Here is a 14767-nt window from a genome sequence, read left to right as displayed (position 1 = left end):
CCTTCCAAATTTTAAAAACATCACTTTGCTGGCTTCAAGTGTTTAATCGGTGTTCTACCAAATTTACAGTAGAAATCTAGGGGATTTTGTTTGTGTTTTTTTTAAGAGAGGGAAAGAGATGGGAGGGGGGCAGAGGAAGAGAGGGACACTTAAGCATCGAGATGTAGGGCTTGATCTCTCAACCCTGAGACCATGACATGAGCCGAAATCAAGAGTCAGATGCTTAACTGACTGAACCACCCAGGTGTCCTAGAATTCTAGTTTTATGCCTTAACTTTCTTTTGTAGGTGTCACAGTTCGAGTGCCTCAAGCAACTACATATGTTGTAAATAATGGACTAGCCCTGGGATCAACAGGACCTCAGCTCACAGTGCATCACCGACCACCACAAGTGCATACTGTAAGTATTGTTTGGATTTCCAAAATTCTCAGCTGTAGGGCTGTCAAATATTATTATAGTTAGCATTTATCCTTCAAGCTGGTTGTATCAAGAGGAAAAGACACGTCTTCTGTTTTTCTGACAGAAGTTTATTCAGGAGAATATATCTTAACTGTTATAAACATCCTTGATGACCATCATCCCTAAGAACATGCTTGTGGGTGGTATACAGTGTTCAAGAAGAGTCCACAGCTGGGGCATGTAAAGTGAAATAGACCATTTTTAATTTATGGTTACATTAAAAAGATGTGTTTTTTGAGTATTAAAAAGAGTATTTTAAGAAGTATTTTTTCATGTTCTAGCTTTACTCTTTTCCTCAAAGCCTTATATGGCAGTTCTAATTGGTGCATTGCCATCACTATTTTTTTTAATAATCCACTGGCATTGGGAATTCATTTGTTAAGAGATAACAGAGAAGATCAAAGATTTCCCCTTAGATTTAGGCTCCAAAACAATGTCCCAATATTCTGTGACATGATTTTTAACAGTGTTTGGTATGCTATACCATGTATATGGAAATACTGGCTTTTTGAGAAGGGAGGGAATTGAAATTTCATATCACTTTTTGTCAAGCAAAATGTCCCTTTTAAAGTATGCATAATAATTGCTAGCATTTCTTGAGCACTTATTGTGTGCCAGGCGCTGTTAATACTTGGTCCTCACTCAGGAATCCTTTAGGACTCTTGCTTTCCTTTTTTATTCTTTATTATAGATAGAGCAGCTGATGCACAGAGAGGTTGAGTAACCAGCCCAAGATCATATCTCATAAAAACCCATACATTCCACCTTTCTAGTCTATCCTCTTAACAGCTGTTATTTTTATTACTCCACTACAATGAAAAAAATTAATGTTACTGGAGCATTAATTGTATACCAGGCACTCTATCAAGTACATGTGTTATTTAATTTAATTCTTACAACCCTATGAGGATTATTCTCCTTTTGATAGAAAAAAGATAATGTGTCACAGAGACGTTAAGTGGTTACTCAGGTTACTCACTGTCATTACCCAAACTAATATCAAAGCCATTTTAACTTAGGTGTTCTGATCCCAGCATCCTTAGTGTTTTTGTTGTTTCAAAACTGACCCTGTTAGAATATGTGGTGAATGTGCCATTACTGTTGTTTGCAGCTACAGATAATTTCTTTCATTCCCTATTCCTTAAAAAAATATAGAGTAAAAATCTCTAATACCATAGTTTTACAAATTTGATGACCTATCAAGAGCTTTATTTAAAAAACCAGGGATCCCTGGGTGGCGCAGCGGTTTGTCGCCTGCCTTTGGCCCAGGGCGCGATCCTGGAGACCCGGGATCGAATCCCACGTCGGGCTCCCTGTGCATGGAGCCTGCTTCTCCCTCTGCCTGTGTCTCTGCCTCTCTCTCTCTCTCTGTGACTATCATAAATAAATAAATAAGAAAATAAAAAATAAATAAATAAAAAATTAAAAAAAAATAAAAAACCAGAGCCCATGTGTATTGTCTTAGAATAAACTATGTATCTCAGGAGGAACATTTTTAAAATTTTAATTGATTTAAAACATGCTTTTAATAAGAATTTCAAAATCTATAAAAAATAGAGAGTATGCAATGATGATTCCCACTTACCTATCACTAATCTTCCAGCACTTAATCAGTATATGGCTAATCTTTTTCATATCTAATGCCACCCAGTTATTCTGACAACCCATGTATACATAAGGTTATTTTATTTTATTTTTTTAAAGATTTTATTTATTTATTCATGAGATACACACACACACACACATACACACAGAGGCAGAGACATAGGCAGAGGGAGAAGCAGGCTCCATGCAGGGAGCCTGACGTGGGACTCGATCCCGGGACTCCAGGATCATGCCCTGGGCCGAAGGCAGGCGCTAAACTGCTGACCCACCCAGGGATCCCCTACATAGGGTTATTTTAAAGGAGATTCCTATTATTTTATTTGTAAAATCTGAATAAAAGCCTCCATTGCAATGGCAAAAATGAAAAAGCAAAAGTTTTTCCAGATACATATTTATGATTTTTTCTATGCACATTACTGCTACTAAGTTTTGACAAGGCATGGAGATTAAAATGATATCATGAGGGATCCCTGGGTGGCGCAGCGGTTTAGCGCCTGCCTTTGGCCCAGGGCGCGATCCTGGAGACCCGGGATCGAATCCCACGTCAGGCTCCCGGTGCATGGAGCCTGCTTCTCCCTCTGCCTGTGTCTCTGCCTCTGTGTGTGTGTGTGTGTGTGTGTGACTATCATAAATAAATAAAAATTAAAAAAAAAAATAAAATGATATCATGAGACCTTTACAGAGTTCATTATTTAGTGTATGTAAATTATCCTTTTTAGGAAATGCATATTTAAAACATAGTTTTTGTTAAATGAATTTTAGTTAAGGAAATCTTATTATTTCATGACTTTCAGTCTGAAGTCAGTGAGCAAATGGTATCTTTCACTTGGAAAAAAAACGTCACTCATATCCCTTTTTCCTGGCTCACATGTGAATCTTTTTTTTTTTAATTATCACTATAATCATTATTAAAACCTAGATATAATAATAGTCCAGTGTTAGAAACAAGTCAGTTTTAATTCATACACTTATTCATGCTTTTTCATCATATGGCCTTAACCTACCTTTCCAAATTTCTTATTCATATGTCCTATGTCTAAGTAATTGTGAATGCTTGATTTTGCCCATAAATCCCCTTACTTTCTTATACCCATGCCCTTTTCATGCTTCACCTCTTGACAGAAAGGTACACACTATTTCTCTATTTTTTAAATCTCACCTTTCATAGTCTAAATGCCACAATTTTTGTGCAGACTGACCAAGAACATAATATACATTCAGTATTAAGTGTATTTATTTAAGATATGCTTCTGTCCTTAGGTGGGAAAAATGGCTTAAAAATGAAAGTAGAGTTGAATAGTCAAATTAAATACATATAGGAGACTGCCGCACATGATATTTAAAAATGTTACATTATTCTAAAATGAGAATCTATGGCATAAATAATTAATTATTTATTAGAAATAGATGATTATTTTAGTTTCTATCAAAATGATGTTCCATCAGCAAAGGCTTTTATTTCCTGAGGAAAGCTCAATATTTTGGAAGTCCAAAGTCTATAGGAATAAACTTCAGCACTGTTATTTATGGCATGATTGATCACAAATCAAATAGGACTAGCCAAATGTGGTATAGTATTTGGTATTTCTTGGTATTCTTGATGTAAAATGATCTCTCTCTAAATGATCTCTTAGATGTTTTAGTTCTAGCATTCAGAAATAATCTTCTCTGTGATCATTATTAAATCAACATGACTCTTGTTTTGTTAGGAGCCCCCACGCCCTGTGCACCCAGCCCCCTTGCCAGAAGCCCCACAGCCACAGCGTCTGCCCCCAGAAGCTGCCAGCACATCTCTGCCTCAGAAGCCACACTTGAAGTTAGCACGAGTTCAGAGTCAAAATGGCATTGTACTATCATGGAGTGTCCTGGAGGTAGATCGAAGCTGTGCCACTGTTGACAGCTACCATCTCTATGCTTACCATGAGGAACCCAGTGCCACTGTGCCCTCACAGTGGAAAAAGATTGGAGAAGTAAAGGCACTTCCCTTGCCCATGGCATGCACTCTCACCCAGTTTGTATCTGGCAGCAAATACTACTTTGCAGTACGAGCCAAGGATATTTATGGACGTTTTGGACCTTTCTGTGATCCTCAGTCAACAGATGTGATCTCTTCTTCCCAGAGCAGTTAAACCTTGGAGCCTTTATCTCTTCCTCTTTCCAAGTTCCACTTTTTGGTCTTGTTTTAATCTTGTGCATGATATTCATTGTAAAATCCACATTGTGCAAGATTTCTTCGACAGATGTGTATATACACTACATTTGTTTATAACCAGAAGTAAAATAAACAGCCCATAAAGCAAGAGTCTTTTCCTGGACAATTGAAACTTCAAGGTTTTGAAATGTAAATGTGCACCTTGCTTTAGTTCTAAGGCTGGGGAATATGTGTGGGTGTTTATGTATGTTTTTCCCTATTTATATGTTTACTGCAGTGAAATCTCCCATTTCCATTCTCAAATTTACCTCTCTTCAAGGTGTAAAGTAAGTAGATCAAGGGATCCGAGGTATGGTATGTAACTGGCATGATTCTGCTTCTAAGGGATCTGTAGGTTCATAGTTAAATGATTTAAGCTGAATCTAAACAAGACCCAAAGAAAGAAATAAAAAGCAAAATGGTTAAATAGTTGAAAATGGGTTAATTTGAACATAGGAAAGGATCTATTAATCTTGTTTTTTTTTTCATTGTTAATTAGGTGAAAAAGATTTGCATTGGCCCCTCTTTACTAATCTGGCTCTTACATTTATTTTGTGCCTTAAAGATTAACTGCAAAAATAAACGTGACCATTTGTCCATTGTTTGATCTTCTCTTTCAGCCTTTTGCCCTTCATTCCTCCTTCTTCTCCACTAAATATAGAATGTTCCCCTCAAGTCAATTTTAAACCAAGGCTTTTAGATATATTCTTATCGATGGCATCACTACATTGAACTCCCAAAAATTTGACTTACTCTTCTCTAAGAACATAAGTGCTTTTGTCTGTGGTCACTGTTTAAATTAACTGTGTAAAATGGACCAAGAGAAGAAAGACCATATTGTCTAAGAAAATTGTCCTTCAAACATATTTTAAGACTTACGTTGCATATTGTGTTAGAGATTATGAAAGCAGTGCTAGTTCCTTTATTACCCAAAGCATAGTATTCTGTCATAGGTAGTAAATAATAAAATTCAGAAAATATAGTAAGCTAAAATATCAAGGGGGAAAGCTTTATTTCCTTATTAATCTCGTATCATTTTTTCTGTTTTAACCTTTTAACTTTGTTTTGATGGTGCCAAGTTTTGTCTGATTTACCCTCTGTCAGCTTTGGACAGAATTTAAAGTATATCCTTTGGGGTTATCTTATGTAACATTAGATACAACTTTCTGTGCATCTCTGGTCCTCTTCAGAGTTGATCAAATTCCATTTCAGTCATGGAGTATGAGTGCCAGCTTTACTGGTATCAGATAGGTATTCAAGTGTAGGTAATTTAGGGCAGGAGACATGGGGTGAGTTTGGGGACGAAGAGTATGGTTGGGACTAGTTTGAAAGAAATTCATGGAGTTTGTGAAACAATTTTTCAAGTCATCTTCCCTTACCATATTTGAATCCGTATCTCTACTTTCTCAAAGTGACTTCATTTTTAATTTTTCTTAGAATTATAGGAGGGAGCTATCCCTTCTATTAATGCTGCTTTGTTTGCAACTTTGATAGCTTGTAATGGGAAGCATTCTAGTTGTAAAGAAACTCTCATTAGAGACTTCACTGGCCAGTGTACTGCCACATTATGTGTGAAGTTTGATGCAGAAGAAAGCCTACAGATTGCCAAAATGTAAGTGCTCTAAAACCTTCCTTTCACTTTCAGAAAATGAGACAATGAGAAGTAAAGTTTTCATGAATCAAATTTGCCAACCAGCTCTGTAGATGTTACTCATTCTAGGACTAATGATGATAAAAGAAGTTGTCGATGTCATGCCAATGAAAATTGTAAACGGGAGAAAATTGATGATCTTCTAGATGTGTATGAACACCTATCTGTATCTGCATGTGTATATGTTTTTACCTGCAGTGGTTGCATTGTTGATTATGTGTTCAAGATCATTCCTGTCTACAGAATGGAAAACCCATGTTCAAAATTGTTCTTTATTGGCCGGTTTTATGGTCCTGTGATGACAATTTGCTTACCTAGCCTAGAAAAGCTTCTCTTGGTGAATATTTTTATTTATATTCACTTATCTTTTTTTTTTTAAAGCTTTCATAGCATTATATAATCAGGTAAAGAAAGCCCAGTAGAATGAAAATATTATTTTAGCCTATATTGTATGTCTTCTGTCAAAGAAAAATATAATAAATTCTCAAATAGTAACCCTAAAAATACATTTACTACAGCAAAATTAAACTTTTTATTCCAGATGGTGGAAGGAAGGTACAAAGAGAGACTGTAATTATTTGAGGAAAGCGTATATTATGAGATACTTTCCTCAAATTAGCATGCCAAGGGATTTATAGGCAACAGCTGTATTGAATTTACTGAAAAGTGCTAGGCTAGAACTATAGGCTTTTATTTTGGGCAGGTTTTAATGTTGATAAGCTCTGACTTTCGGTTTGTTTTGTTTCTTTTGGGAGAGAGAATGGAGGACTCAACTAGAAATAGCTACTGATTACAGACTATATTGTAGCAGTTCACACTCCATGGTACTTTTTCACAAAGTATTACAAATAAGTTTGATTATCCCATTTTGGGAATGCAAGTTTGCCACAGTTTTAGCCTGACAGTACTTGTGTAAGTATTGCCTTATTGGAAATCCTGGCAACTTCTCATATTTTGACCTGAAATATAGGATGTTCATATGGCATTTGAAGGTAATGGTGATGTTTGTTACTCTCTGTTTTGCACTTTGTCAGTAATTTTCACCCTGTTTTAAGTGTGAGTAAGCCTCTTTTTAAAATTATGTTCTTGCCAGTAAATTTATAAATTACAAAGACAACATCTGTTGTTAACTTTATGAGGTAATTATATCCCTATTTCTCTAGACTCACTTTGAAATATGCAGAATATTGTGTGTACTGTTTAATACAATATATGCTCATGAGAGAAGGGAAGAGTACAGCTTTCTTCCCTGAAAAGTGAGTATTTATTGGGATGCCATTTGCCTCATAGAGAGTGTTCCCCACTCGTCCCACCCCCATTGCTAGATTAAAGATTTAATTGGGAAACATGACCTAAAGCAAGGAGCTTAGAATATTTGGTACATCTGTCTGCAAAATTCCTTACGCAGGCTGCACTGTACAGTTCTCTCACTGTATTGAGCAAGTGTTAACTTAGTTTTTGTCGTTTGCTCTTTTGCTTACATTTTCCAAATTATTTATGCAGCAAGGTGAATGTTAATATTGCATGATAGGCATTTATCTTGTTCCAAGAATTTTCCAGTACTGTACAAGATTAACAAAATAATACCTGTGGTATCCTCTTCTCTTTCTTTGATACACTGTGATTTTAGCACATTGGAGTACTGAAAAGACCTTCCAAGTGTTCTCCCCAGCTTTCCTCCTTGGGCTATTTCAGTGTAGTATGATTTGTTATTTTAATTTTGTCATTAACTAGACATTGGCCTGTTTTATAAAATTTCCAGAAAAGCCATGCCCCAGTATTGTACTATTGGAAATAATTACCTAAGAACAATGTAGGATTCTGCATTCCTTACTCTTTACTGAGTGATGACCCTCTCCCACTTCTTAAAATTTTTGGACAAAAAGAATGAGCTCATGAGGTGTTTTTGTTAGTGTGACAGACTTAGATCTAATTCCTAAAACGCATTCCCCTTGGACCATCCAATGGGGAGGGACACATGTTTTGTCTTCTCTTTTTCAAATAGTTTTATCATGCTACATAAGTTTATTTTTATTTGTAGAATCAGCTAAGTACCCATCATTTATATTTAAATGCTAGGGGTTTTTGTTTTTTTCTAGTTTTGTTTGTAAATAAGGTAACTGGGCAATCAAACACCTTTTGGGGATCCTGGCTTTATTATTTTCTCAGCCATTTCAAAATTAAATATAAAAATAAATCCTTTGTAGTAAACTTGCATCCTGATTTTTCTTTATTGCAGTTGAAAATGTAAATAATAAGACAATGTAAGACCTTCCTAATGTCTAATATAAACTGGGCTATATCAAGTTGCCCAATTTTTATTAGGTTTTGAAGGTTTTTGTGGGTTTTTTTTTCTTTTTTAAATGTACAGTAGAGTGGTGTCTGTATAAGTGTTAACTGTAGTGGGATTTTGTCCAGCAAGCCTGAAATTTATACTTTGAAATAAACTACTGGGTTTTTAACATTCTGAGTATTCGGATTCATTCTAGTTATTCTCAGCTCTTGTGTTGCTTTTGGAACGTCTCTCACCTTGTTAAGAATCACCCATCATACTGTATAATACGGTTTATTTAACCATATTAAGTAGTTAATGTGGCTAACGAGCGCTCAAGCCACATACAGTTCTCTAGCTTTGAAAGAGAAGTTGTTAGGTAGAGGTGCTCCCAGATTAGATATGCTGCCTTTAACTAATGGGAGACCTAAGGTTTTATTGTGCCGAGTCTGCACCACAAAAAGATTTGGTGCTTGTTAATGACCAGAAGAATCACTAACTGTATTTCTGTTAGAAGTTCCTTTGAAAACGAAGCTCCAGCATTCCCCAGGGCTTTGTCATTACACATATTCAGCCAAAGGAAGGAGAAAAAGCGTTGGAAGAGTACAAGTTCTTAGGGACCAGGCCTGGAAGTGACACTAATCTCAGAGTCCTTTGGCAAGAACCCTATCATGGCACAACCATCTGGGAAAACCTGAGAGATGTGGGCTATATGGCCAGGCATGAAAGGAGAATGTGGATCTGGATGAGCAGTTTCTGCCATACTCTCTTGTACATACCCTTGTATTCTAAAGCCAGGTATTGTTCTTTGTCTTCTAGAATGTATCTTCCAGAGTGTGTCACCCTATGTAGTGAATGTTTGTTGTAAAAAACTATAAAATCAGAAAATGAAAGTGACAGACTGAATTTAATATATTTTATTAAGATTAATTCTGAATGGAAAAACATAGCTAAAATCGCACCTTTGGAATCTTCTCTGCAACCTTCTATTCCCTCAACTCCCTCCTTCATTTTCTGTCATGTTTCAAAATTGGTTTCATGGTCATAAAATCAAAGTTGTAGATCTCTGGCATGCCCTTGTGGAGAGTTTTGTTGAAACGGTTCCAGTGAAAAACAGGAAGTCCACCTTGTGTGGTGGGACCACTAATGGCATAGGCTGTGTACTCCGATGCGAGGTAGATATCTGCCACCTGGGAAGAGAGAGGAGAGGGACGTTTTAGAAAGCCATTTGGAAAAAAACTAAATTCCTGTTTTTCCTTCTGGGTTTGTTTTTTGTTTTTTGTTTTTGTTTGTTTTTGTTTTTTTGTCCTGCTCTTTCTCCAAAGTCACAGTATTAGTCCTCTTTTAAAATAAAATCTTTCAAGCTTCCACAACATGCTCTTCCATAGCCATTTAGCATTCAGATATGAATTGAGTAGAAGTGCATTAATGTAGCCAAAAGGGTGAGGTCTGGAGTCAGAATGCTCACATGCAGAATTCTAGCTTCAAAACTTGTTTAAAAAATAACCCCTCTGACTCCATGTTCTCATTTCTAAAAGGGCTTTAATAACCCTACTTCAAAAAAAAAAATAACCCTACTTCATAGAAGAGTTGTCATGAGGATTAATGAGAGCAAATACTTGGAGCAGCATCTAGAATATATTCCTCAGTAAAAGTTGTTATTATCAAGGTAGTAACAGAGTTTTAAAGTAGAAGGAACTCAGTATCCAAAAACGAGGTCCATGGTTCTCCAAAGCACCTAAATACTGGAGAGCAGCAGATCTTAGCCTTAGATGAACAAAGAAAGTGTCTCATGACTTCTGATTTTCCACATATTCAAAATGGCTCAAAGAAAATGATAATAAATTAAGTATATCCTTCAACAGAGACTCTTCTGATGAAAAATTGGCAGACTCCTCTCTCCAGAAGAAAGTAAAATGGCAGGTGGAAGGTTTGCTTGGGTTCTCTCAGGCAAGACAGCAGAGGTAATTCTCTGTGTATTTGGGAATGGCTATAACACTTCTTGCATACTTTACTGAATGTTTGCAAATCCTATTAAAAAGAAACATGCACTCATTGGGGTTTCATGTGTACCAAGCTGTCTACATCCACTATTTTTTTTTTTTTTTAAATACAGCATATTGGGTGGGAGTCTGTAAAGCTAGAGCTTTGTTCTCTTCCTATAGCTAAAAAGTAACTTGAGTAGGGACTAGATTACTTTAAAGCATCTTCTGTTTAGGCATTAGGCTGATAGAAAAAAGATGGGTAGGAGGACCAGCATTCTTAACAGTTAATTCCACTTCTAACATTTCTTCTAGAATTCAGACTGGAAGTGCAAACAGAAAGACATGCCCAACCAGGAGTGCAAAAAGAACATGGTAGAATGATGCTTTTACACCAACCACGTGGCTTATAACCTTGGACACCCCAAATCAGTAGTGTGCAGGAAAGTTTTTAACGACCAGCTCTCTGAGGAAAAAGACCTTGACTTTAAGTGCTTGCTGATTTCCATTGTGTAAATACTCAATCCCCCATGGCTGATTTCAGGTTGTCATTGATGTCAACTGATTTTATTTTATTTTATTTATTTATTTATTTTTTGTCAACTGATTTTAACAGTTGGTTCTCACAAGCCCTTATGAGCTGACTTCAGCCCACCACTGCAAATAAATAATACCTATTTATTACCTGTATTATGAGATATATTACAGCACTTAATTCTTATATGGTGAAAACCCTTTAGTGCTTGTCCAATAAACTTGTTCTTTCAGCTAAATTCAATTCCTGTTTAATGTGAAATCAAACCACTCCCAATAATAGGTTCTTAATTGATAACTTAAGACAACATTATCATCATCATCATGATGGTGTACATTTACAAATAAGTATTCTAAGCATCGATATTAAATGTTTATTCTTCACAACAATCCTATAAGGCAAGTACTGTTATGTCCATCTTACAGATAAGGAAACAAATATCACAAGATTATGGAATTTACTATTAAGTGGCAGAGCAGGGTGTTGAAGTTAGGCAATGGGACCTACCACCAGAAACTACAAAAGCTGGTTCCTGAATTGAATTTATGGTCAGAGACAATATTGTGCTTTATGCCACGAAAATCTCTCAGCTTTGGCTCTGAATGGGTCTACGTGCAGATGAAAATTAAATTCAAAAGCCAATTTGCATGTTACCTTCGTGTCATAGCAACCTCCAGGACTTGGGTTAAGTGAGTTCAGGTCTTCACGGCAGCAGATGGTATTACAGGGATCGCCCTTAGTGTAAGGATCCTTCTTATAATCTAGGAAGAAACAGTAATGGAGAAGAGGGTGAGTACGGGCTGTTCTGAGATCTACCTGCCCACAGTAAGCTTTTTGGACCTCTTGGAGTCTAGATAATCAGAGAGTCCACCCCAGCAGCCTCACTGACCCAGCCGCTCTCAAGAACTTCGCACACTGAGGAGTTGGATGAAGAAAGATAATAAAGGATAAATGTGCATCACTGTTTTTCAACAGATAAGTACAAATTTGATACTGTTCATAATTTATGAAGTATTTAGGAATAATTTTTGTTTTATTAGCTGCTTTTTTCCTGGGAAGAAATCCTGTGTTAGGGTTGAGGAGGAGTGGTAAAACGAAAGTACTCTGGGTTATTATTTCTTCTCTGTTTTACATTTTTTTTTCAGTTAAACCTGTAGAATCTTCCCTGTCATTTTATAAAAGAAGACAAAATTCTATATGTTGAGTATAAAATATTTATAGTATTGATTGAATACTAAATATTTAATTCAGTAACTTCTTAAAATTCCTTCTAGTACAGAGATGGATTCTTTACTTGGGGAAACTTACATAGATTCTTTATCCATGGGGAAGAAAAGGAGTTTTGAAGAATGATTCTTGAGAAATGTGCTACGTACTGTTGTATCGCATGATATATTTCATGGATGCCATATCAATCACTTTCCCTTGGTCACGCCGGAAGATTTTGGCTCGTGAAGCCATATCATAGGAGTACTCCAAACCCAGCTTCTGAACTAGCATTGGATAGCCACTCCAGCTGTAGATTTTTTCATGGAAAGGAATGTTGTAGGAGGGCCAATATCCTGATTTGGGATGGGAAGGAAGGGTGACATTGACAGGGAGATGGAAAAGAGAGACGGAATGAAAGAAATGTTATTCATGATAGTTTCTTTTGAAAATTGGCACAATGTGATTGCAAAATGATATTATTGAAGGAAATAAAGCTTTGAATGTAAACACTGGCCTGACTGAGGGGGGCACTTGACAGGATGAGCACTGGGTGTTATTCTGTATGTTGGCAAATTGAACACCAATAAAAAATAAATTTATTATTAAAAAAATTCTAGAAACAAAAAGAAAATAAAAATAAACACTGGTCTGCAAACTGATCCTTTTAAATTTACAGAATCAATATATCTCTAGATTATTCCATTGGGGAAAGAAGAGCATCAGACTTCTTTGGTTTTCACCCAAAATTCTTAAAGCAATCTATTAAGCAGAAAATAACCTTATTATCTGTACAGCAAAATGAAGCATAACACAGAGTAGTCTGGGGAGCTGGTTTAAGTGAACTTGGTTATTGAAATGCCAAAAGATAGTTTCACAATGTGGCCCTAACAGGGAATGGACCAGGTGCTAATCATGGGATAGCAGAAGAACACAATACCTAACGTTCAGAAAACCTGAATTCTGGGCTCAGGGCTGAATGACCAAGCCTTAGGCAGTTAGCCTCATTTTATTATCTTGTTTTGACAGGAGAGGGAAGGAAGAATCCATAATTTGAAGAGATTGGAGATGATCTTTAAGGTTCCAGCAGGCTTTAACTTCTTTGTAAGCATTCCTTAAGGCTTAGCTTCATCCCAAGCTTCATTATGTGCCAGGGTCATAGAGCCCATTCATCACTAAGCATCAAATGTGTGACACAGCTCTAGTATGATCAATATTTCAAGAACATCCCAGATTACAGTGGCCTGGGCTATAACTGATTGTCATCACAGGGGCTCCTCAACCATTCTGGGTTTGATTTCCCAACCCCATATTGTCTTGGCCTTTGTCTGCCTCTCTCCTTTTTTACTGTTTTATAGGATCCCCTACTCAGGGGTGAAGATACAGAGATTTAAAGCCATAAGAGGGCAGCCCCAGTGGCGCAGTGGTTTAGCGCCGCCTGCAGCCTAGGGCGTGATCCTGGAGACCCTGGATCGAGTCCTGCATCGGGCTCTCTGCATGGAGCCTGCTTCTCTCTCTGCCTCTCTCTTTCTCTCTCTCTCTGTCTGTCTCTATGAATAAATAAATAAATAAAAAAGCGCCGCCTTTGGCCCAGGGCGTGATCCTGGAGTCCTCGGATCGAATCCCGCATCAGGCTCCCTGCACGGAGCCTGCTTCTCCCTCTGCCTGTGTCTCTGCCTCTCTCTCTCCCTCTCTGTCTCTCATGAATAAATAAATAAAATCTTAAAAAAAAAATAAAACCATAAGATACTCGATCTTGCTGATTCTGGGACACACACCAGCATCAGGAAGAACTGAGAGAAGGATCACATTAAACTGACAGGCTAAAATCATGTTTATTACTATAGTTTATTTAGGTTATATATAGACTTAGGGGTCAGACTACCTGGATCTGAAGCCTGGTTCTGCCATCATTAGGTACGTGACCTTAGACAAATCATTCAACTTGTCTATGCTTCAGTTTCTTCATCTATAAAATGTGAACGATGAAAGTACTTACCTTATAAGGATTATGATGCGCATGAAATGAGTTCAAACAGATGGAATGCTTATAATAGTGTCTGATACTGGGTAAAGATTAGATGGATAGTAACTAATATATTTCTCTTTATGTGAACAAATGAATAATCCAAATGGCTGCTTTACACTTCACCTTTTCATCAAGCTTTATGATTTACAAAGATATTTAAAATAGAGTATCTTGTATACTCTCACAACAACCTAATGATGCATAAGCATTACCATCCCTCTTTATAAAGAAAGAGATGGAGGTTCAGAGATGTCCAATGCCTCCCTTCTGACCATGGCCTTCCAGCAATATACCAGAGTTGCTTCCAAATTCTAGGAGGTTTATGGAACTTTTTGTCTTTTATTATGACTGCTAGATGATATCACTTAAGTATTTTGGCAAATCAGGTTTCTTTCCTTTCTTTCCTAAAATGGTAATGATGCTACTTATCTGGAAGAATGCTAATGAAGATCAACCAACAGAACATAAGTAAAAGGCCCAAAAGAGTGCCTGGCATATAGTTAGACAATGAATTTAACTCTTTTCTTCCCACCTCTGGCAAAATGACTACAGACAGATCAACATTAGATGTTTTTTGGTTTTTTGTTTTGTTTTGTTTTGTTTTGTTTTGTTTTGGTATCAGGGTAGATTTTCTCCATGGGACCTAGGAACAAGATTGCAAAGAACCTGAATCTGCCTTTTTTTTTTTTAAGATTTTATTTATTTATACATGAGAGACACAGGCAGAGGGAGAAGCAGGCTCCATGCAGGGAGCCTAATATGGGACTCGATACTAGGTCTCCAGGATCAGGCCCTGGGCCTAAGGCGGCACTGAACTGCTCAGCCACCCGGGCTGC

At 36.9% G+C, this 14767-nt stretch overlaps 2 protein-coding genes across 13 annotated transcripts in view; one reads left to right on the top strand and one right to left on the bottom strand.

The window, feature by feature from the left end:
* Positions 1-8371, top strand: part of LOC112665425 (activating transcription factor 7 interacting protein) — a 111724-nt gene extending 103353 nt beyond the window's left edge. For all 11 annotated transcript variants that reach the window (XM_025455162.3, XM_025455160.3, XM_025455165.3 and 8 more), the window contains 2 exons: positions 288-400; positions 3775-8371. In XM_025455162.3, the coding sequence (XP_025310947.3) occupies positions 288-400; positions 3775-4194 (533 nt within the window). In that variant the 3' untranslated portion in view covers positions 4195-8371. The remainder of the gene's footprint in view (positions 1-287; positions 401-3774) is intronic.
* Positions 8372-9081: 710 nt separating this feature from the next.
* PLBD1 (phospholipase B domain containing 1) overlaps positions 9082-14767 on the bottom strand; it is a 52732-nt gene continuing 47046 nt past the window's right edge. The window contains exons 9-11 of one of the 2 annotated variants that reach the window (XM_025455169.3): positions 12073-12258; positions 11351-11457; positions 9082-9369 (exon numbers count right to left, since the gene is read on the bottom strand). In XM_025455169.3, the coding sequence (XP_025310954.1) occupies positions 9187-9369; positions 11351-11457; positions 12073-12258 (476 nt within the window). In that variant the 3' untranslated portion in view covers positions 9082-9186. Of the gene's footprint in view, positions 9370-11344; positions 11458-12004; positions 12259-14767 lie in introns of those variants that run through there. The other variant, XR_007406563.1, reaches the window with a different exon arrangement.

The sequence above is a fragment of the Canis lupus genome, chromosome 27, assembly GCF_003254725.2.
Source record: "Canis lupus dingo isolate Sandy chromosome 27, ASM325472v2, whole genome shotgun sequence".
NCBI lineage: Eukaryota > Metazoa > Chordata > Mammalia > Carnivora > Canidae > Canis > Canis lupus.
This window is presented reverse-complemented; position numbering and strand designations above follow the sequence as displayed.